General features: G+C 41.6%; 2 protein-coding genes across 4 annotated transcripts in view; both read left to right on the forward strand.

The window, feature by feature from the left end:
* The first annotated feature begins 6,369 nt into the window (after positions 1-6,369).
* Positions 6,370-18,812, forward strand: LOC109970922 (very long-chain acyl-CoA synthetase). Of its 3 annotated transcripts, none has more exons than XM_020618840.1 (10): positions 6,370-6,922; positions 11,361-11,567; positions 12,199-12,357; positions 13,219-13,343; positions 14,107-14,301; positions 14,517-14,607; positions 14,696-14,894; positions 16,220-16,317; positions 17,252-17,382; positions 17,523-18,812. In XM_020618840.1, the coding sequence occupies exons 1-10, from the start codon at positions 6,445-6,447 to the stop codon at positions 17,697-17,699; spliced, it is 1,860 nt and encodes a 619-aa protein (XP_020474496.1). In that variant the 5' UTR covers positions 6,370-6,444; the 3' UTR covers positions 17,700-18,812. The 3 variants fall into 3 exon arrangements, with proteins under 3 accessions (XP_020474496.1, XP_020474497.1, XP_020474498.1); XM_020618841.1 differs by having other exon boundaries at positions 14,535-14,607; XM_020618842.1 differs by lacking the exon at positions 17,523-18,812 and having other exon boundaries at positions 17,239-17,302.
* Positions 18,813-21,188: 2,376 nt separating this feature from the next.
* prrc1 (proline-rich coiled-coil 1) overlaps positions 21,189-23,791 on the forward strand; it is an 18,050-nt gene continuing 15,447 nt past the window's right edge. The window contains 1 exon segment of the mRNA XM_020618823.1: positions 21,189-21,421. The gene's annotated coding sequence lies outside the window, so the exon portion shown is untranslated.

The raw sequence follows: 23,791 nt of genomic DNA on the forward strand, positions 1-23,791 counted from the left end.
TGTCATGCTGGACAACCTGTTAAACAATCATGCCTCTAACACTAGGATGCCAGTGTCTGTGTAAAAAGAACACAGGCGCGGTATTATGCCACCTATTTTTTAGCTCGGTATAAAGCCGGTTTCACATAGGATGCAGTGGAAATGGAGGAGAAGCAGATTTTGTGGATCCACACCCTCTTCTTCTTTGCTGCAGCTTGTCTCGTCCTCCTCATCAGTACAACTAAATCCAGAGCATTTTGCTGATATGTAGATACAACATAATCCAAGTCCACTGCTCAAAAAACTAGTTAATGTCTGCTAAGCACCTCTTGGAAAGCATTTTGGTCACCTAGCAACTGGCGCCCAAGGTGTACAATTTGCCTGTGCACGCCCTGCTCCACCCCTGTGGCGAGCCATCTGAAAATGGCTTAAATAGGCAAAGCTGCAATAAAGAAGGGCAGGCTTAATACCAATGTAGGAGAATCTCTGTCTCAAAGAGGCTAGAGTTAAGTATTTAGCAGCTGAAGATCCAGATAGCAATATGTCTTCTTCTTACCCCACATAAGCAAAACAGAATTTAAATCAAACTCCAACATTTGCAGGGTTCACTTTTGACCATGATTAGCTAACGCTTTTCTTCTAGCTTGCAGTCGTACAAAGCTAGACTAAATATGTCTTGAACCTAGGTGAAATTAAATGCAATCTTCTAAAATGTTCCAAAATGTTGAACTGTTCCTTTAAGTTTGCAACCTAATTCTTTATTTATACTATGTCTTGCAACTGCCGACTTGTCTGTCTTTGATTTCAGAGCCGACTGTAAGCACCATCTAGTCCAATGAAGACAACAATGGCGAGGTACAGTTAAGTGGGGATACATATGATCTGCCAAAAAACAGCCACATCCCCTCTCACTACGACCTTCTACCAGCGAGAGACAGCCCATTGTCAGAGCTTAAGGAGCCGGGCAGTGAATGATGGCAAAAAGACTCAGTACATTCTAAAAACTGCTGGATTAAAAATAACCTAGTCTGGGTTATTGTGGTAACCCAGTGCTGGGTCAAATATGGGTTGGGTTATGGGTTTGACCCAGCATGTTGGGCTATGTTTTCTACCCAAAAATGGGTAAAAATGACTTGTTGGGTTGAAAATTACAACCCAAATTCTGGTTTATCAATGCCATTTTTATTAAAATTGCCTGTTTTATTTTGGTCAACTTCTGCATTATGAAATATATCGATTAAAATGTAATTATGAAATGGTGAATTAGCACATACTGCAGTGTCCCAGCCATTTTATTAACAGCTACAAGCAAAAGATATCAAGTTAGGCGCATACAACTGAATGTTATTTAACATGTATAAAAGTGTAAATCACTTACACATCACATAAAGGCTTCCAACAATGTCCATGGACTAACTTAATCATAAGTAAAACCATTAAATGAAATAGAATATATATTTTGCATCTTACACAAGAGACCTAAACCATTGAACCAGGGTTTAACCCACTTTCAAAACTTGAAGTCTATTTCACTCATAAAATGTGCCTTACTGGCAATATTTCATCCTTCCATTAGAGCAAATCGAGCTCTCGTTAACTTTACTGTATTTGATTCATTTCCTGGGATGTCAAAGATGGCAGTCTGAATGAACTCCCAAACCTGGGCACATGGTTTTGGGTAACTGAGATCCAATACAAAAAAATGCCTTGGAACACACATCAACTGCACCCAGAGAACAGATGACAAGGCCACACATCTTAAAGTCATATATTGTGTGTAAACATCTAACTATATTTTCAGTGAATGACAGAATTCATACTTGTCTGAAAAACGCTCATCCCCTCTGCTGCCATGCTCATATGTGTGATAAATGAAACACGAGAGAAAAACATGAACCTACAGTACAGAGATTTATTGCCGGACTACAGTTCCCTTTAGCTCTGCAAAATTTTGAAATTATTGATTTGTTTTTCTGTCCCACGACTTCAGTGTTATGCCTCAGCCAGTCTCTTAGCGTTGTTATAGCTTCAGCAGGTGGCCATTTTTTGTCGAGCTAAAAAAATCCAGTGTACATAACCTGTAGGATACATGAAAGGGCATTTCCTGCAGAAAAAAAATGCATGTGAATGCTGTCTGCTGAAAGAATTGCCCTAGCACTGCTGAAGATGTTTGAATTATATTGCTGAAACAGCTAAAGGCTGAAATACAATGCTGTTTTACAAGCTAGAGTAAAACAGAGGTCAGAACATAAGTTCATCTAAAGAAGGTGAGAGCTGAGAAGCATCACTAAAACAGTGGCAGGTACACTGTCAAAGTCAGTATTAGAAATAAAATGGCTGAAAGTTGTGAAAAAAAAAACACAATAATTTGTACTAACTAATGCTGCTGAATCTGCATTCACTGTTCCGCCCGTGGCCCAGGCCGCCCCCAGCACCTCCTCAGCTGGTATGAGTATGTGAAGGTTTGAGGCATCGGCTTGTCTGGATTCCTTCCCTTCGTTGTTTTGTTTCTCTCAGCACCAAGTGAGACCTTAGTAAGACCTGCTCTTACTAAGATTCTGGATCTCCACTGTCAGTTTTCATCACATCACCCTACCGCCTGCTCTGCCGTGGACCTGCTCATCTGACCGGCTATCTCCTGCGCCCTCTCCTGCTGCCCTGGACTGCTTCTTTTGCCTGCGTCGTTCACCTGCCGAGAGCCGGCGCATTCGGCTAATCAGGTCCACAGTATTCTATCAGAACTAGCTCCAACCTCAGCACACCTGTCCAGCTCTCATGTTCTCTCCCTCTGCTCTCATTTAGCAAGCTGCGCACCTCCTTCAACCCCGGGTTGCAACACCAGCAGACCAGTCCACCCAGCGCTCCCAGCTGCCCCTCGACCGGCGGATGAGACCAGCTCTGACACTTCTCTATAAACTTATTAAATGCATTGACCTTGTCAAGCCTGAGTCTGAGTCCTGCATTTTTCGTGAGTCCACTTCCGCACGTGTGAATGTTACGGCACGGTATGTGCTCTTGACCAAAACAGAGTGCAATAAAAACAAAATGATATAAAAACAATTACTACACAGTAAAAACAAGGTGCAGTGTAAACCATTACATGCAGCTTTCAGCATTATCACTTAAGTGTAAACCAATATTGAACTCATAAGAATATTAATAACGCCAAAACCGAGTCAATGAAGAAAGAGAAAGCGAAAGTTTAACCTTTCCAGGAATTTTATATAGATTTTCAAAGAATTACAGTACAGCAGTAAGCAATAAGGTAAAACATTAAATCATCAATAATTGTTTTGATCAGCTTACAATCTAAATGAATCAACTACTATTTCTAAACATCAGTCTAAATTATTTTACTGATTAAAATCATTATAGTTGAGCTCTCAATCACTGAATAAAAGTCAAAGAATTTCTCACTGTCACCAGTCCTCAGTTGGTTAGAGTTTTTGGATTGTGACATTCCTTTCCATCCCAAAACCATTATTTTCTCATAAATATTCTTTTAGGCAGGAATTCAGAATTTTCCTTGCTGAATTGTGAAGCATTTGAACAGTTCAATTGTCCCACGTTGACTTCCCGCTCTGCATAGCGACTCTATCTTCTGTTTCATCCCTTCCTCCCCCATAGGCCTGCAGGGGAGAATCCGCAGCCAAATCAATCTTTCGGCTGTCTTCCTTCGGTCTTTGTCTTCTGGAAGTCAGAAGACAAGCTGGACAACCACTGAGCAAGTTGTTGTTCCTCTTTTTCTGGTGGTTTTTAAAGGATTCTTGTCAGTAGACCTTGTCCTCTTATCCAACCAAATGCCACAGTTTGTAGTTAATACCTCTTTTGGCATGCACCGTGTTGTTCAGTGCACTGCTTGTGACCAACTTCCCCTCACAGTAATTCAGCAGTATTAACTTCTCCTTTTTGGTTACTCACACACTTCACTCTAAATGTAAAATCACTTTTCATTACTTTTTCAATACAATCATTTCTCACTTTCCTTACACATAGAACTAATGATTATTTCAAAGAATCTGGGTTATGATGAATGAGTGTTGTGCAGGGAGGCAGGAGGTGATGAGGTGCCTGCTGGCCGGTATGTGAATTCACTGGCAGTGGTTGTCGTGGTTCACAGAAGGTTTGGCTGCAGCCCAGCTCTATGCCAGTGTGGGAGGTGTGCCAGGGTAGCCGAGTCGCTGTCGAGGTGCATACAGTTCCACAGGATCATCCTAGAAAAAAATCGAACTTGCGAGGAGATTGCAGCATATGTGCAGGTTCAGAGGAAACTTAAAAGAACCAGTGAACTGGTGAGAAGACAGCAGGATTCAGTAAAGCAGAGATGAGAATCAATTCCCCAGAAACAATAGTTCATACGAAAAAATACTCAAGGGGATTTCCTCTGGCAGAAAGCAAATAGTTCAGCTCACAGTTCAGAAAAAAAACGCATGAAACAATATTGGGATCACCAAGGCAAAAAAAGAAACACAGGTTAGTCAAATTGGAAGCTTACTGAATACTTGCTGGACATTGAGAGATCATCTGGCAACGAGAACACACCAACGCACTCCTTAAGTAATGCTCCGCACTCCAGTACCTGCCAGGGCGAAGTTGTTCATGGTCCCAGGCCTGGTGGATGGGGGAGTGCACCGATCCGCAGCCATAACATCCTCTTGCTGTTTCTTCTGTTTTCTCCTCCAAATCCAGTTCGGTTTCTCAGTTGTCTGCACTCTTCCATTCTTTTCTCTTTTCCAACTCCTTTTGCCATTTCCTTCCTTTTCCCTCAAAATCTGATTCTGCTTGCCACTCATCCACCACCACATATTCTGCACTTTCTTCTATTCCTTCCTGACAGGAGTCTTCTGATTCCATTGGGCCGAGTGTGATAGGGGAGTACAGGCTTTCCATCAACTTCTCCATGACCTCCCCTTCCTGCACTGAGACATTCTCCATCACAGTTGCAGTTCCTTCTGGCTCATACAGCTCAGTCTCATCTTCTCTTGGTTTGTCTGTCATCTCCTTGTATTCTCCTTTTTCGAATAGTGGTCATTCCAGTATTTCTTGTAAACATTCTTGCTGTTCTTGTGGGGCTTCTAACTGCAAAAAGACAATTTGTTCGATGGTCTCCTGCAGCAACTCTTGTAAGGTCACTTCTGGTACCAGATCATCTGAGGCCAGCGCTGCTGTTATGGGCTGTGTTTCCTGGGCTTTTCCTTGGTTCTCTCTGGGACCTGTTTGTACAGCTCTGCCAACAGTATCTAGCCACAGGGGTTTCATGTCAGTGACTTCTGTGCCGGTCCCAAGCCTGGATAAATAGAGAGGGTTGAGTCAGGAAGGGAATCTGGTGTAAAGCCGTGCCAAATTACTCATGCAACTTGGATTCGCTGTGGCGACCCCTAACAGGAACAGCTAACAGTAGAGTAGTAGGGTATCCAAGATCAGATGGGTAGAATGGGCATTTGTAATTATGTGGGTTGAATGGGTTCATCCCTGGTTTCATTCCTACACTGCCAAGCCCTTAGCCCCAGTTTGGCTAACCCGACTCACTCCTGCTTCCCCTCTACACATCAGCTGCCGCGTCCCCAGCCTAACCAGCCCCAACGACCTCCAGTGCCATTCAACCCTGTACTTCTCTTCCAGGCTCCACGCCCTGCTCCATCGGTCATCTCTAACTCTTAAGTGCATTCATAAATTATACCTAATAAAGTTTCTTTCACTGAAGAGTCCAAGTCTAGCCTCTGAGTCCCTCTGTCTTGACCTATTGGTCCTAACACGGAAGGGTTGAATGGGGATTTGTAATTATGTGGGTATCCATAACCAGAAGGGTTGAATTAGCATTTGTAATTATCTGGGTTGGAAAGTTAAAAGACACATATTACACAAAATTCACTTTTAGTGCATTTTCTGCCACATAGGTCTCCGGTGGGTGCAGAGGTACTGTTTCAAGTGCCCATGGAATGCTCATTTCCAGCCATTGAATGTTTAAGGATGATAGTTCTAGCTTAGCTTTGCACCTCTTATAACTCCATATAGTCTATAATTATTTAAGAACAAGAAAACTCGAGAGCCTCTTCCTGGAAACAAGAGGATATAGTTCGCGAATGCGCAGACCTCCTGCTGGGTGTTGTGTGGAAATCTGTTTCCCCATCAGCATAAAATTCAATCATGTCACACTGTACCATATTCAGGGGTAGTAAGAAATGATTAAGAATAAAACAAAATAGAGTATTTGTTGTAAAGTCAAAACTACCGTTACTGGAATTTATTCATTCGACGTATACTGAATATTTCCTCAGCCCATTATTTATCTTAAATATCACTGAGTCGTTGCCTTAAAAGAAACTGAAGCCGGGTTCCGCGTCCGCTCCTCGCTCTTAGCTGATTGGCTCGCACAAGCGCTGTTTTCCTCAAGTCGTGCGCCAAGGCAGCCTATTATTTAACGTTTTGAAGCAGTCGACAGAGCTGTGGTGTTTTCACGTGAAGATGATGACCCTGGTGTTTACCAGCATTTTAGCAGGACTGTTGGCTCTTCTGTGCTACCAGAGGATGAGTTATCCCTTCTTCTTGGTGGATTTGATTTATTACTTGAAACTTCGGGGGTACAGAAAAACGCTGGAGGCTCGTATGCAGCGAGGGACCGTCACGTACCTCGACTGTTTTATCTATCAAGCGAAGAAGAACCCGAACAAACCCTTCATTATCTTCGAAAACCAGATTCTGTCATACCAGGACGTGGACAGGAGAAGTAATCAGTTTGCCAACGCGTTCAGGTCTGAGGGCTCTTTGAAAAAAGGAGACATTGTTGCTCAGTTGATGTGCAACGAACCAGATTTCGTATGTGTGTGGTTGGGACTGTGTAAACTGGGATGTGAAGTCGCCTTTCTCAACGTCAACATTAAAGCCAAACATCTGCTTCACTGCTTTCAGAGCTGTGGGGCCAAGACTCTTGTTGTTGGCGCAGGTATTGCACATTTTCTCTCTCATTTTTACGCACTTGGGGTAATGAGGCTACTTTCGGGTAAACACTGTCAATTCTGTTTATGGTGCTTTGATTGTGCAAGTCAGACCACAGAACCGTTTTGGGGGTATTTAAAGTAGCTGAATCACTTTTTAGAACCTTGTTAGACACACGTTACAAGGTCTGCTGTTATTATAAGGCACGTGTACTGTACACCATTGCCAATTAAAAACTCTTTCAAAATGAATACAATTTTCATAGTTTAATTCATATTTATAGCAAATTATTATCAATGAACATTTTACTTTTCCAGTCCCTCCTCTTGCTGCATTCACACAATTAAGAGAAGAGAAAATTTAAAACTTCACATTATTCTAACTAAAGTCTGAATTTGCTCATTTGTGTACTTACTCTGTAACAATCTTATTTTAAGATGATTAGGGGTGCTAGGGCAGGTTTTTATAAGGATCCTTATAAGTTCACCAAGGCACTATGTAATAAGGTGAAAAGTAGCACCTTGAAAGTGCCTAAGAGAGAACTAGAGGCTTAATTAGAAAAGATGCATACAGATAAAGACAATCAGGAATCTAGGTCTGCCAGTAGATATGCCCCCACTGGGGCAGTAGAACAGCCTATGACCAGCAAAGCACCAACACTGAGAGAAGTGGAAATGGTAGTTAGGCAAGCAGGAGCAGGATCAGCCCCTGGGCCTAATGCCCCTATAAGTTATGTAAAATACACTCCAGACGTGTTCAGGTTTGTGTGGAGGCTTATCAGAGTAGCATGGAAGAAGCAGCTTGTTCCCTAGTCATAGAGAAGAACAGGGAGGGATTTTTATCCCCAAGGAGAAAGAGTCAGTTGAAGTAAGGCAGTTTAGGCCTATTTGCCTTCTGAATGTAGAAGGCAAGATTTTCTTCAGTGTAGTGACCCAAAGGTTGTCGAGCTACCTAGAAAGGAATAAACTCATTGACACCTCCGTGCAGAAAGCTGGAATACCAGGTTTTTCTGGTTCCTTGCAGCACTAGCTAATGCCTTTGGTTCTGTACCACATAGCCTACTGTGCGAAGTACTAGCTTATTTTATAAAGTACCAGACTCAGTTAAAGGGCTAGTGAGAGAATATTTTTAGCATATCTAGATCTGTTTCATAGCAGAAGAGTATACTACAGTTTGGCAACAACTGGAGACAGGCATCATGTCAGGATCCACAATCTCACCACCAGTGTTTACCATGACGGTGGAGGTTGTTGTTAGGGCATCAGATGGGTCACAGGAGGAGAGAGGCTTCCTTCACAGCAACAATTACCACCCATAGGAGTGTACATGGATGACATGAAAGCTATCACCACCACTGCACCATGTACCAAAAGGCAATTGGACAAGTTGAATGTTAACTTAAAGTTGGCTAGAATGAAGGTGAAACCAGAGAAATCAAGTTGGATAAAAGGTTTTGTATAGATGAAGGGCTGATTCCATCAGTGTTAGAGAAGCCAGTCCAAAGTTTAGGTAGGTGGTAGGAGGCAACTTTTAGTGATAAAGAGCAGATTCAGGGTCTGAGACAGCAGGCAGTTGATGGGATTAAGAGCATAGAGGCATCAGGCCTCCCAGGAAAACTCAAACTGTGGTGCCTGCAGTTTGGTCTTTTGCCACAATTGTTATGGCCACTGACAGTGTATGATGTAACAATTTCTAAGGTAGAGAAGCTCGAGAGAATGTGTAGCATGTTTATTAGGAAGTGGCTGGGAGCTCCGCCCTGCCTCAGCACTGTGGCCCTGTACGGAAAAGAGGTTTTGGAGCTCCATATAACCAGTTTAATGCAGGAGTTTAAATGCACTAAGGCTAGATTGGAGATAAGGCTGTCAGAATCCAGGGATGTAGTGGTGCAGAGTTCAGCACCAACAGTCTCAGCAGGGAGGAAGTGGAACCAGAAGGAGGCAGTGTTGCAGGCTCAGGCAGCTGTTAAAGATATGTATATTGTAGGGCAGGTACAGCATGGATGTGGTGGTTTTGGTTTCAGCACATCACAACCTTCTTCGAGCTAAGCAGCAGTTCACAGAAGGAAGATGATTATTGACGAGATGAAGAGGCAGGTAGATGTACAAAGGCAGTCTCCCAGGCTCAACAAGGACAGTGGATGAGATGGGAAGATGTAAAAAGGAAGAAATTTAGTTGGAGGGAAATGCTACATGGTGTTTTTCATCATTCAAATTGTCAAACTCACCCATCTGCTGCTCTCAGGCTTCCAGTACCAAAAAGGTTGCGAATAGAGCGGGAGGCTGAGAGCTTTGTGTCCCGAGAGTAAAACACCATGCAGATATCTTTGGTTATGACTGCAGGCTGGGTGCAGTTTTCCATCTGCAATTGATAGAGAGTGGAGGATTTTCGGACATTGTTCATATAGTAATTTGCGCATCACCACTGATACTGTATGAGTTACAGTATTTCTGTCTCTCATGAATGCACTATACTGTACCTCCAGATAGGCTGAGAGGGTCATGTAGATTTTTTCCCCATGTGGAGTGACTCGATTTAGAAGCAAAGAATTGTGCATGGAGCTATCCCAAGCGGCCTCAAACCGGTAGAAGGTCCTGAGGTGATAAAGTTGGCTAGAATGAAGGTGAAACCAGAGAAATCAAGTTGGATAAAAGGTTTTGTATAGATGAAGGGCTGATTCCATCAGTGTTAGAGAAGCCAGTCCAAAGTTTAGGTAGGTGGTAGGAGGCAACTTTTAGTGATAAAGAGCAGATTCAGGGTCTGAGACAGCAGGCAGTTGATGGGATTAAGAGCATAGAGGCATCAGGCCTCCCAGGAAAACTCAAACTGTGGTGCCTGCAGTTTGGTCTTTTGCCACAATTGTTATGGCAACTGACAGTGTATGATGTAGCAATTTCTAAGGTAGAGAAGCTCGAGAGAATGTGTAGCATGTTTATTAGGAAGTGGCTGGGAGCTCCGCCCTGCCTCAGCACTGTGGCCCTGTACGGAAAAGAGGTTTTGGAGCTCCATATAACCAGTTTAATGCAGGAGTTTAAATGCACTAAGGCTAGATTGGAGATAAGGCTGTCAGAATCCAGGGATGTAGTGGTGCAGAGTTCAGCACCAACAGTCTCAGCAGGGAGGAAGTGGAACCAGAAGGAAACAGTGTTGCAGGCTCAGACAGCTCTTAAACATAGGGATGTAGGGTAGGTACAGCAGGGACATGGTGGCTTTGGTTTAAGCACATCACAACCTTCTTGGAGCAAAGCAGCAGCAGCTGACAGAAGGAAGATGGTTATCAAGGAGATTAGAAGCCAGGAAGAGGCAAGTAGATATGGAAAGCCAGGATCGGCAGGGACAGTGGATGAGATGGAAAGATGTAAAAAGGAAGAAATTTAGTTGGAGGGAAATGTGGGGATTAGGTTCATCCTAGGTACAACCTATGATGTGCTTCCATCTCCCCAAAATCTGAATAGATGGATAGGCAAGGACCCAACACATCCGTTGTGTTCAGGTTTATCATCACTTTGGCACATCCTCACAGGGTGTAAAACAAGCCTGGTTCAAGGAAGATACACCTGGCGACATCACCAAGTGCCGAAATGTGTTTAAACTAGGCAGTAAGAGATAAACTCATTGGAGGAGAAAAAAAAACAAGAGGGGATTGTGCTTATTTGTCAGGGTAAAAAGGCAGGTAGCAAATAATTTTGAACAGGCAGAATGCAGGCCAGCTAATCACAGGAAGAGATTGGCAAGTAAAAGTAGATTTAGGGAATCAGCTCATAGTTCCTGAGGAGACAGTCAGCACTAACCTCAGACCAGACCGTGTGCTGTGGTCAGAAACACAGCAGACTGTGTAATTTGTTGAGCTTACAGTTCTCTGAGAGGATGCTGTAGATACAGCTTATGAGAGGAAGATACTGAAAGACAGAAGTAGCTGTGTAGGCAGAAGAGCATGGCTGGAAAGTTTAAGTCCGTCCCGTGGAGGTTGGTTGTAGGGGATTTGTAGCAAAATTCCGCTGGTTCACTGCTAGATGAGTTGGGTATAAAAGGGCGGAGCCTAAGACAATTAATTAGGAATCTAGCTGATAGTGCAGCAAAGTCCAGTGAGTCACACCGGACCAGAAGAAAGGTGTGTGAATGGGATGAAAATAGGCAAGTGACCTATAAATTGCAACAGATGTGAGGATTGAGACCAGAAGAATGGTGTGTGAATGGGGTGAAAATAGGCAAGTGATCTATAAATTGCAACAGATGTGAGGATTGTATTAGTGCTCGTGATTTTTTTAATGTAGTGATGAAACAGATTCATAAACATTTGCAACAATTTTAATAACCAAGCATTTTAGTAATGTATTAAAACGTCTTCATGTCATATATCTTCATCTATGTCAATTTCTTTCTTTTGCTGGCTCTGATTGTGTCTGGTGAAGCAGAAGCGAGATAACCCCTTGTATGTGTTTATCCAGACTTGGTGCATTTGGTGGGAAAGGAGGTGCTGCCTGATCTGAAGAAGGACAATGTGGCTGTGTGGGTGGTGGATCACACATCACCCTCTGAGGATTTCCACAGTTTACTAGATAAAGTGGAACACATGTCTGGAGAAACCTTAAGTGAACTTCCTAAAGTTGACATTATGTCAAACTTCCTCTTCATTTTTACTTCGGGCACCACAGGTACTGCATGAGCATTGTGTTATTAACACATCTGTTGGTGTAGAGCCACTTTACACTACACAAATATTGCATCTAAACTGTTGTAGTAGAGACATTATTGTAATTATAAAAATGTACAACTTGGATCTGACAACAGTGAAGCCTATCTGTGCATCAGGAGCTTCTGATGCACAGATAGTAATGATAGTGTTTTGGTTTGTTAGTGGCATGTTAACCAACTTCAGTCTTCTTCAATCAGAATATCTTTGTTTTGTATCTTTATGGCTTACCTCTATATTAAGCACCTATCTCACCAAGGTTCAGTGGATTCATATACTATTAAAAATAAAAGACATACTTTATATAGGCCAGGTAATACAGTTTTCTTGAAAGCAAAGCAACTTCTAAGCTATAATGTTATAGGCCATGTCTGTTGAATTAGTTATGCATTAATTGCAGTGTGTCCATGCATTAATTCCAAAGCTAATGAGAAATGTGATAATGGTGTTAAAAAAAACAAAACAAAACACTACAGCTTCGTTCCACAAAGTTTGAGAACAACAATGGAATCATAAAACCAGTTTTAGACATGCTCACCACTTGAAAATACTGAATACAGCAGTAACCAGTAACTGGTGCCATTTTCTTCCAGGTCTTTCCAAGGCAGCCCGTGTAGGTCATATGAAAGCCATTGTAAGTATGGCCTTCTTTCAAATGTGTGGAGCAACATCTGATGACATCATCTATATCACTCTTCCTCTTTACCACATGTCTGCCTCCCTGTTAGGGATTGGAGGGTGCATACACCTTGGTAAGAACAGCTGTACTTCAGTCAATGTAGAATTTAAATTTGGTCTTAGGAGTGCATTTCTTAAAGGGAGTCACTTTACCCCAAAGTCTATGAGTCAGAAGGAATACTGCTCTCTTCTAGATGTATTTCTGAACATTGTACAGAACCAGGCTACTTGTTTATCTCTGCTTCCAGCATTTATGCTAAGCTAGGCTAACTACATCCTGACTCCAGCTCTGTATTTAACACACAGTCATGAGAGTGGTATCACGTTTTTCATCTCTCTCTCAGCAAAAAAATCTAATTAATGTATTTTAAAAGACATTCAACTATACGGTGTTTTCAGTTATTATACAGCAACTGCAGCATATCCTTTTTCTCACAGTTGTTACTAGTTGGAAGTCATACCCATTAGCCTGATAATTGGTTCATTATAGCCAATGTACCACTTATAGTAGCAGGCCTATCATGGAGAGAAAAGCAAAGTTCATTCAGATTTAGTTTATGCAGTTTTTATTTTTGCTTCCTTTTAGAATGATTCAGGTGGTTGGATTGTCCTTCCACTAGCTGTGCTTGCAACATGTCATTGGTACAAACATACACAAATCCTGGAAGATTTTTTTTTATATCCTATATATATACGTAATAATGTCTAGGGTAAATGCTGGATGGATATCTTTTTTTGTAGACCTATTAGGAATTCTCACTTCGTCTCATACCAAAAGAAAGGGCTGAAACAAAGCCGCAGAAAATTCTTGCTCCAGCTCCAGCTTAAAAAAAGCATTTATACTGACATTATTAGACATGTTTAGCAATATATTGTCTTATAGTATTAATTGTTTGCCTTTCCATCTTCTCCATATTTTCGCCTTTGGATCACAGGGGCAACTTGTGTATTAAAAAAGAAGTTTTCTGCCAGTCAGTTTTGGAAGGATTGTGTCAAACACAATGTGTCTGTGGTGCAGTACATAGGAGAGCTCTGTCGATACCTGGTCAACCATCCTGTGGTAAGACTGCCAATTTTTAAAATACAAGTCATTTTCTTCACCATAAAGTAAAGCATTTGACTAGAGGTTTAAAGACAGGATGGCCACATGATATTGATATGATCGTATTACATTATAATTCACTCAGAGTTAAGGACTGTCAGACAGTTTCTGCAGAATCTGCAGGAGGGAGGATATAGCCTGCGTTTAAATTGAGTTTCAAAGGTGTGAAAAAACACAATCTTATGTATTCATTTTTATGGGGATTGCGTTCACCACAGCCGGCACCAGCACTGCAGGGGACACCGGCAAAACGACACAAGAATGTGGTGAAAAAGTTGGATCTGGTTTAATTTTTGCCACACTAGACTTTGACATCATCCGACAAAAGCGCTGTGTTGGCTAATTGTGTACAGGGGACGGTCTGAACATATGCACCCGCACGAAGTAGACAGTTTTGTTTACCTTGTTAGCATGTGGAACATGCACACCCACACGAAGAAGACAGTTTTGTTTACCTTGTTAGCATGAGCTTTCACTGTCAAATTCAGGCCACAGTTGATGCACCATAACAACACAGATCTTACAGATCTCATTCTGATAATGGATGTGCCGCCATCATGATGTTTAGTCTCCACTGTTCCAAAGAATGTGGAGAACTGTTCTGGAGAGCAGAACAGATAACTGAATAATTGTTATGTGGTTCAGTGCCCCAAAACAACTTCTGTTTCTTTAAAAATTGAAAGTTGCCTCCTTTTCATCCAAGTCCTTTTTCTGTATTCAGGTTCCAGAGGAGAGAGCTCACAGTGTACGGCTGGCAGCAGGAAGTGGTCTCAGGTCAGATGTGTGGAAGGAGTTTGTCAAACGATTTGGTGGGATCAAGATCAGAGAGGGTTATGGCTTGACTGAGGTCAGCATTGGCTTTCTCAACTACACTGATGAGGTCGGGCCAATTGGGAGGGCAAGCTATTTCAACAAGGTAAAGAGTACAACATTTTGTCATGTTTTCTCTGGACCTGTATCTTGCAACACATTGTGTCACTTGTATTTTGTAAGATTCAGAATTGGAGTTGGTGATAACGATATATTCAGAGAGATGTTTCAGTGATTTTGCCTTAGTGATGTAGCCTAGCCTTAGTGTAGCCTAGCCTCTGTCAGTATCTACATCAACTATAGTCATTTCTTCTTTTTCAGCTTTCTATCCCTTTTGAGCTCCTTAGATATGATCCACAGACGTACGAGCCAGTCAGAACAGACTCTGGGAGATGCATACGAGCTCAAACAGGTAAATGACTCACATGCCAAGTCTTTCAACATGAAAGTAATTCAGTCTGCAGAACACAGCTGTATGTCTATCACGCTTCTGTGCACAGGGGAGGCAGGGATCCTGGTAGCTCCTCTGACAGCTACAAACCAGTTTCTGGGCTATGCTGGTGACAAGGTCCAGGCTGAGAAGAAGCTGCTGAAGGATGTATTTAAAGCTGGAGACCTATATTTCAACACCGGAGACCTACTGCTCCACGATCACAGGGACTTCTTGTACTTTTGTGACCGCGTCGGAGACACCTTCAGGTATGTTTGTATGTCTGTCCTCTGTAGCGAGCTGGGGAACAATCAATAAATCCATAGGCCATGTAAAACCTGATTTCTTCCTGATGAGCCTACATGAAAGCCATTTTTGTCCAGTACATTTGTGTTGTCGGTCAGCCTGGGGAAAACTCTTTCTCAGGCCACTGCCGTGCTGACAGACAGACGGCTGTTCTGAGGACAAATAGACAGAATGCGCCATATTTCCATAGCACAGTAACAGTAGGCTATTGAGGTTTGCAGCTATAATAATACTTAATACAGGTGGAATAGTCAATGTTCTTCTGTAGTAGACTGGGACAGTTGTAATTCATGTTTTCCCATAATGGTCTTTTTCTCTCGGCTGGCTCTGATTTAGCTGCTTGCTGTAGCAGGGCTTCTCTACGGCCTGCTGTTTTTGGAGCCCTACTAGGCCTTCTCTGGTTATCATCGACACCTGTTTTGTGGTCTCTTTGACAGTGGATCATCATCATTATCTCAGAGAGCTTCTAACTTAGTCTAAAAGCTTCTAGCAAGGAGTTGTAACTTAAAAGTGATTTAGGAAACTGCTCAGAGCAACTCTGAGCGAGGAAGACACAAAAACCTTTGTCTCAGTGAGAAGGATGTGGTTGATCCTGTTGCTGAGAAATGGCACAACTCATGGTGTTGGTGTAGTGTTACCAGCTTGCAGCATGGAGCCTTTGGTCCTAGGCATTATTTTAACCCCTCATCAGGAAAACCAGGTGAGAGAATCCATTTTCAAATCTTGCTGCAGTGAAATCTCAAATAAAAAAGTGACTGCTGCTGTAAGTAACAACGCTCCCCCGGTGCAACACTTCAGCCAATCACGTGTCATGATGAGCCGCCTCTGTTGAAGGCACAGCTCAGACCCACTCAGCCCTGGGCCAGCTCAACAGAGCTTCCTAGTCATTTTCACCTCACTGTGTAGCCGTGCAGACCACAACTTGAGTGGTCACTCACACCTCTCTCATAGTGTCATTTTAGGACACAGCAGGCATTTGTTTGAGAAAAAGCTCTAAAATGCCACTATACACTCCCAGTTGAACAGCAAACGGCAGATGGACACAAACGGGGTCCCAGCTGCTGAACATGGTCGGGCAAAACAAAGCTAACAGACGTTGCGGTAGATTTATAAGGTGAAAACAGGCACTACTCTAAATTCATAGTAATGTTGTACTGTGTCTGCTGAATGTGTAAATAAGCAGTTGTTGGCTAACAAGTTCACCAAACAACTTAAAAAGTGATGTTAGTGTGTTTACATTTTCTGCACTTATGGCAGGTGTATCTGCATTTAACCTTGTGTGCTACAGGTGGAAAGGAGAGAATGTATCAACTACAGAAGTGTCGGAGGTTTTAGGTCTTCTTGATTTTATCCAGGAGGCCACTGTCTACGGAGTTACCATACCAGGTTTGTAACAAGTGTTCCACTGATTTATAATACTACATAGTATATAGTAGGCTTATTGTGCAAATAAACACTGTCAGAGACTGTTGTTCTGTGAATGTGTAATGAAATGTTTTGGATTTTGTAGTAGAAATAATTTCAGGTGTTGCAGGGTTCTAGAAATAAAAGCAAAACCTAAATCTAAAGTTGAGCCTGAAGCTGATATGCCCCCCGTTAGATCGTGGGTGCACTCCAAGACCTGACAGGCACAGTTCCAGTTTGTGGCAGTCAGGTGTGGGTCCCATTCCATTTGAACTCGCCAAACAAAATGGCAGCTTATATTAACCTCACACTTCTGTGTGGCACATAAAGAAAATGCCATGCGCACAAACAGCATCAGAAATTATATACTAAAAACACAGCTTGTCAGTGCGAAATAAAAAAAATGGAAAATGGTAAAGATTCTCTTTGCCAATACATGCATGCTGTCAAAAGATAAAATTAAAGTTTATTACAGCATATCCACCACCTGTTACTGTTAGATTATTATTTCTTTCAGTTGATCAGGCTAAAGGGAACTCCAGCACAACCAAATGGAACACTGACAATGCAAGGGGCTGCACAGGCAGGGTGTCATGATACTCTTACCATGTTGAGCCAAGTTTCTTGCTCAGAGGTCCCAAATCAAATTTCCAAGCAATAAATCTACAGGTATTGATGAAATAAATGGATCCCATGCTTTTTGCTTGGCAGTAACATAGGGAGCTCAGGAGACTCCATTAATATGTTGAGAAACACTGGGAAATGCTTCCAGAACCAGCACCTTCTTCCTACTTTGCAGCAGTATTGTATGTTGCACCTCAGGGCCTCCATAGTCAATGTCACAGATGGACCTGTAGTTGGCTTGCTTTTGTTAATTCAATATGACTTGCTGACTTTTTTCAGTCTTTGTATGCAGGATATGAGGGTCGAGCAGGTATGGCTGCCGTTGTCTTAAAAAAGGATCAGAAATTAAATGGAACAAAACTCTACAACCATTTAGTAAAAACACTTCCTGCATATGCCTGGCCGTGGTTTCTCAGAATACAGGTAAGACATGCAGATATTCATTACCTCTAGTATGTATTTTTAAGTATACTGTAAACTTGTGTTCATTTGTGTCCTTACCTGTGTTTCCAGACATCTCTGAATAAACTTGTGTTCATTTGTATCCTTACCTGTGTTTCCAGACATCTCTGGATGTGACGGAGACCTTCAAGCAGCTGAAGGTGAAGCTGGTCCAAGAGGGTTTTAATCTGGACATTACCCAGGACCCTCTGTATTTCTTAGATATCTCTCAGAAGGACTATATTCCCTTGACTGTATCTATATATCAAGACATTGTGTCGGGAAAGATCCATTTATAAACATTTTAGCACTTGTTAATTCAGTACAGACAGGTTTCTACAGCTTGTTTAATGACATTGATATTCCACATCACAGCCACATTTCCATTTGTCTGTACTTAAATCCCTCTGTCGTGATTGCCACCACAGTGAAGGGTTCCCAGTTATTAAACTGCAAACCCTTAAAATAAAGCTGCACCTACTCGGGACCTCTTCTCGCAGTTTGCATGTCTAACTGTGAACAATTTAACCAACAACTGATTCTTCAGTCTCAGATTGTTTTGATTAATGTATATCAGCCTGAAGAGCAGCCCATAGTTTGGATTTCCTTTCTGTTGCATACAGTGTTACATTTTCAGTTACTGGCTAGAATCATTCATACTGGCCATGGCCATTATTTGAAAGCTTTTATTTTGTGTGCGGACTTTTCTTTAAGTGTGTATGTTATGTACATTTTTAATGCTTGGGAGAAATGGGGTTTTCTGGATGGATACGTTTATACTTCTTTGTTAAGAAGGAGTATTAGTACAAATTAACCCTACAAGGTAACAGTAAATAAATTAACCATTCTCCACATAGTGGTTTTAAGATGGAAATCTTAAATTCAAAACTTTGGGAAAAAAATTGTGTATTACAACAACTTTTTAACTTTGGAACTGAGTAAAATGTAAGAGAAGATGTATAGAAAATGATACCTCTGACCAGTTTTACCATAATTGCTGTAATGCATTTTGTGATCTGGAAAGGACTGACATTTGAAAATCTATAGAAGTTGTAGCCATGTTGTTAATACTGTAAATCTGGGGGGTAAAAATGGTTGAGGTTTTTAGGTATAGTATTTGTTCATTTTATAGCAGTTTAAGAAACAGGAGCCTGAGCAGGTTATTCAGACTGGTGGATGCAATTTAGTGTTTAATAAATTAACATGTTTGGTACTTGTTCCTCTTACATATGTGTTTTTGTGAATGAACATTCACCTTTTGCAGAAAGGTCTAGTCTCACTTAAAATAACAAATGAATTTTTTTTCCTAAATGGTAACGCAATAGGAACCATCCATCTTTGCAGTGTTAAAATGTTACCTCAGCTTATCAAAAGCAACACACGCAGTAATGTTGCCTAATGGATGTAGATTAAAATGGGTTTTTTTGACAAAATAAACTTTTAATTCATATCGCATCTTATGTCTCTAAACTTTGACCACTAAGTGATCATTGGTGGTGGTGTGGGGGCAGGTCACATGGAGCACAGACGTAGGCTAGAGTATAACCTACATGTGGGTAGATGCTGCATGAACCCCTGCTGGTCATTACAGCAATGTCAAAGCAGCCACCATATTGGTACAGAGATGCTGCACCTCCGAAATGTATGCACAAGAAGGAAGGACTTTCCACAGTTGTATTAAGCATAAGTTGATGAATTTAAAATCTGTTTTTCAGCAGTTTGCCTTATTACAAACCCCAAATGTGTAATTATGATACAAGATACTTGTTTAAGTTAAAATTGGCAGTTGATGTGAATAACTGATTATTTCATTACAATGGCGCCTACCAAAGCAGCAAGTGAGCAGTCAGTTCTTGAAGCTGATGTGCTGGAAGCAGGAAGAATGGGAAAGTGTTAAGGACCTGAGCGACTTCGACAAGAGCTAAAACTAGACACCTGGGTCAGCCTTTGAACACTTGTGTTCTAAGGTTCCTTATTACACATGGGGAGCAAAGGCCAGCCTGACTGCGACAGTCCCGCAGAAGAGCACATTTAGCTGCTGAGGTAGAGTTGGCTTGTCATACAGTCTCCAACTTTATACTGGCTGAATAAATGGGAAAACCACAAGATTTAAGGCCTTGGATAATAATTCAATACAATCTTTTTGCTGGTGAGAAAATGCAGGCTGCTACAGTCCAGCAGGGCACTTTTAGTGTGATACGCTGTGCATTGTCCATGTTTAATTGCATACATAAACAACTGACAAAAACATGCTAATCCTCATGCTAATTGGGTCACCTGACTAATCAAATGAAAGTGAACAAAATGGTTTTCCTTTACTTGATTGCCTATTTCCTGCTCTTTGTTCCTGTATAGTTTGTTATATATTAATACAAAAGCTGTCAGCATACTATGATTTTGCTTTACCTCTTGTAAATTATTATATTTGAATTATTGAGGTTTAGAGAAAATTCAGCTCCGTTCTCTTCTGCCCTCTGGTGGTAAAAAATTACTCAAACTCAGTTTGGTTTTACAGGTTGTTTAAACTAGTTTGACTCCTGACCTTTGGCCATTGAAAATAATTCAGATAACTATACATGTGAACTAACTGGATATTTCCAACCCTCTCCAGTCACCATGACTGTCTTCCATTGAAAATATCACTTGAGGGTGCCATTTCTCTGAGGTATGAAAAGTATTAAGTGCAGTACAGTGCAAAGACTTTACCCTGTTTCCCTGGAGGAGATGGAGGTCTGAGGTTGGAGGGTAAAGAGGGAAGGAGATTATGACCATTCAAAGAGATCTTCAAACTATCACATAATACTTAATTTTGTTAGAGAAAAGGTCTTGTGAGTGAGAGTTGCAAGACTTGTATGAATTGAGTTGCTTCTGCATAAAAGTACTAGAAAATACATACATCTCATTTTTTTTAGCTTTAGGTCACGCCTAAGAGGATAATTCACTGTTGTAACATTGTAGATGAGTCAGAAAGCAAGGAAAAGCATGGGCCATGGGCTCTTTAATGTTTTACTGGATCAGGAACTCTGCTCTGTTTCTGCAGCTTCTGTACTTTCTTGAGCTGTCTTCTGTTTCAGCCAGCTCACATCTGAGGTGATGCTCCAGAGCTTTCTATTTTGTTTGGCTTGTGGAGAAATGTCTCAGTGGTGCACAGCTTGGCCATATTTTCCTAAACTAGTGTCATCATTTAAGTCCTGGCACTGCTGATTATATCATCCTTTTCCTGGATGAGCTGGAACACCATATTCTCAAAGTCTTTTTGCAGAGATTTACACTCAGCAGCTGCCTCCTGCTCCCTAACAAACACCCAGTCTTCCCACTCCGCATTAAACACTAAAAGCATGGTGGGAATTAGGGGAAGCTTGGCTCCAGGAGGGATACTTATGGGAGGGCAGGATTTTTAGTACATTCATTGTGTTGGACAGTACCTTTGGGCTGTACTTGTCCAGGTACACTGAAAGACACAAATATATATGCAACATTTAAGTTAAAAAATACAGTCACAACTTGTATTCCTCTAATTGCATCCGTTTCCCTCACTTGCATTTTTCCTTGTGTCTTACTCTTGCCTGTGTAAGATGCATGGAAAAGTTTCGAGGACTGACGAATCGAGGAAACACGCTTTTTTCACTGCCTTGCATTTTTGCAAATATAACGTTCAATAAAAAAAAAATCAACAACAAAAACATCCTTTTCCCTCGATTCATGTGAAGCGTCCGATCACAAACTAATTTCCGAGAAAGGAGCGTGTCAATCCGTCCGTAACAGACTTCCGTGAAGTATGCGCTCATGCATCCTCGGTTAGCTCCTCCAGGCAGCCTCCTCGCTCCTCGCTCCTCAGACCAGAAATAAGAGCTTTGGGACGATCATCAGCATGGCGGACCGGAGCGACTTCCTGGTCGAGTGAGGATCGAGGGTCCGAGGAACCATAAAATAAAGGAATTGGGATTCGGCTTATGAGACGTGGCAACACATGACGTCATCAAAGTGGGTCGGTGGTTATTCATGGGTGTTCAATTAGCAGGTGAGTAGTAAAGCTTCTCGTTTTTTAGTCTTAGGAGAAGAACACATATATTTCATTAACACCTTTTCTCTGGGGAGTTAGCCAAATATGCGTTTTTCTGTATTCTCGTGTTTTGCTCGCTTGGGTTGCGCGTGTACAAGTGTACAACTGGGCTGTGAAACGTAGTGTGCCGTGTTACTTTAAATGAAGCTAACACTGGATTCAGTTAAAAGTACAACAAATTGATGGGAAACGGTACCGTTTTGGTTGGTTAGATAGGTTAACCATTAAACAATCTTGTATTAACCTGATATAAACTGAAACGGAGTTGTGATGTGTCTTTACCGGAATAACACAACGGCTTACGAGGCTGAAAAGGTTTCATTTCAGCCAAGCAACAATTAAATGATATCCGTCATGATATGATGGAAGCACAGTAGGCTGGTGCAGATGTTCAAGGCTAGATTAACCCTGGTATTGCTCCCTGGGGCTAGACGGAGCTGTTTGCCTCTTCTGCCCTCCTGTTCTGCCTTAAGCTACATGTTAGTGTGTGATAATGTCATAATTAAATTAAACAAAGGTATTCAAGAATATGCACAATGCAAGGATGATGCTAACTGAAAGCAACAAGGATTTTAAAACTAGATTTTCAGACTATAAATTAGGTAAAAATGATTAAACCTTTAAGTGCTTTTCATTTCAGTTTATATTATATGGCAGGTCCATCTTTTTAAATGCCCCGATTGATGTGGAAGATAACTGAATTTAAATTTATAAAATCATAAAAAACTAAACAATAAATTTACAGTAATTTTTGTTTTGTTTTTTGGACCCCCATGTAATTATCAAATTTGCCCAGTTGGCAATTGAGCTTTGTAAATCTTGTACAACATGTGGCACCCAAGAAGGGTACAGCACTGTTAGTGTATGTGTGGGATGCATGGATCTGACAGTACTGAATGCAGATCTACTACCTGTGTTCAGTTTTTCCCAGTTTTAAAATCTGTGCATTTCACAGCATAGGGCTCACTTGAATCATTTTTATCTAAGTTAAAATCAGAACCTAAGTTATTTGCCAAGTATGTTGAACACAGGAATTTGACTCTGGTACAGTGGCTCTCGGTGTTGTAGGACTATTTGGTTCTTGTTACCATTGCTAACTCTGAGAGATGCGACAGTCCAAGTAACTTCAAAACAGTGCTGATTTATTCAAAGGATCACAGGTAAAATTAACATTACACGCTCAGGTATCTTGCACCTCCAAACTGCTCGCAGGCAGATGTAAGATGAAAGACCCTGAACCACAACAGGCCTATACATTATATCTCCTCGGTTGGGCTAGCCCCATACTACACAGAAACGTCAACCGAGACGTCTCTGTTGCCAGCTTTGCAGCTGGCCATAGCAGTAGTCGAAACATGAAGCAAATCAATGTGTGAATGTGTGTGTCTGTTGATTAAGTGGGGTGTAGCTAAAAACATTCTCACGACCTCTAGTAACATGTCGTGACATTAAACATAAGAACATATTATGGCTAAGGCTACAGTTATACACGTCGTAATAATAATATTAAACATCCTGTCTGCTGACAGTCATCAACTCTTCTCTCTAGTTATCCTTGACCAGATGTACCCTGTAGAAACTCATAAGCATGACTAAGCATTTAACAGTCTAACTAGACATCCTATCTCCACTAAACATTTCTAATACATAAAGTATCTATCCAATTTCTATCTGACTAAAAATACCTAACAGTGTGGTGCAGGAAGTCCATCCTCTGCTGTGCCTTCTTGATGATGGCACTGATGTTGGTTGTCCACTTCAAGTCCCAGGAGACTCTACTGCTGATACAGTCTTGCTGAGTACTGTGAGAGCGGTAGGGTGGGTTAGGGGTAGGGGCAGGGGGCTCCTCCTGAAGTCCACTGTCATCTCCACTGTTTTGAGTTGGGGTGGGATCGTGTACACGCTGGCCATACCGTAGTCGTTTATGCAATGTTTGACTTGCTTAATAACACATGGATGCAGCTCATGAGCAAACATCCTGCACGTCCCAGTTATGTTTCAGGTATTACTAACAACGGGTGAAGTCAGTGTGGCTGCTGTTACTCACACCAAGCTGTACAGGGCTCACGTTAGGGAGTAGAAATGATCAACTTTAGGGGTCTGTGGCATCATATTAGATTGGGCCATACATTTGAAACTACATACTCTAGGTTGGTCATGCAATAAATGTCAGAATCAGTGGCCTAATACTTGAGCAAAGATATGCACGGTGCTTACAGGATGAAGGCAGTTATGTTTTTAGGTATTACTAACAACTAACAATACCTTTGAGGGACTGGATCTGGAATTGAACACAATTGGAGACACTGAACAACATTATCATGAATC

This window comes from Monopterus albus, unplaced genomic scaffold (assembly GCF_001952655.1).
Source record: "Monopterus albus unplaced genomic scaffold, M_albus_1.0 scaffold209.1, whole genome shotgun sequence".
Classification (NCBI taxonomy): Eukaryota; Metazoa; Chordata; class Actinopteri; order Synbranchiformes; family Synbranchidae; genus Monopterus; species Monopterus albus.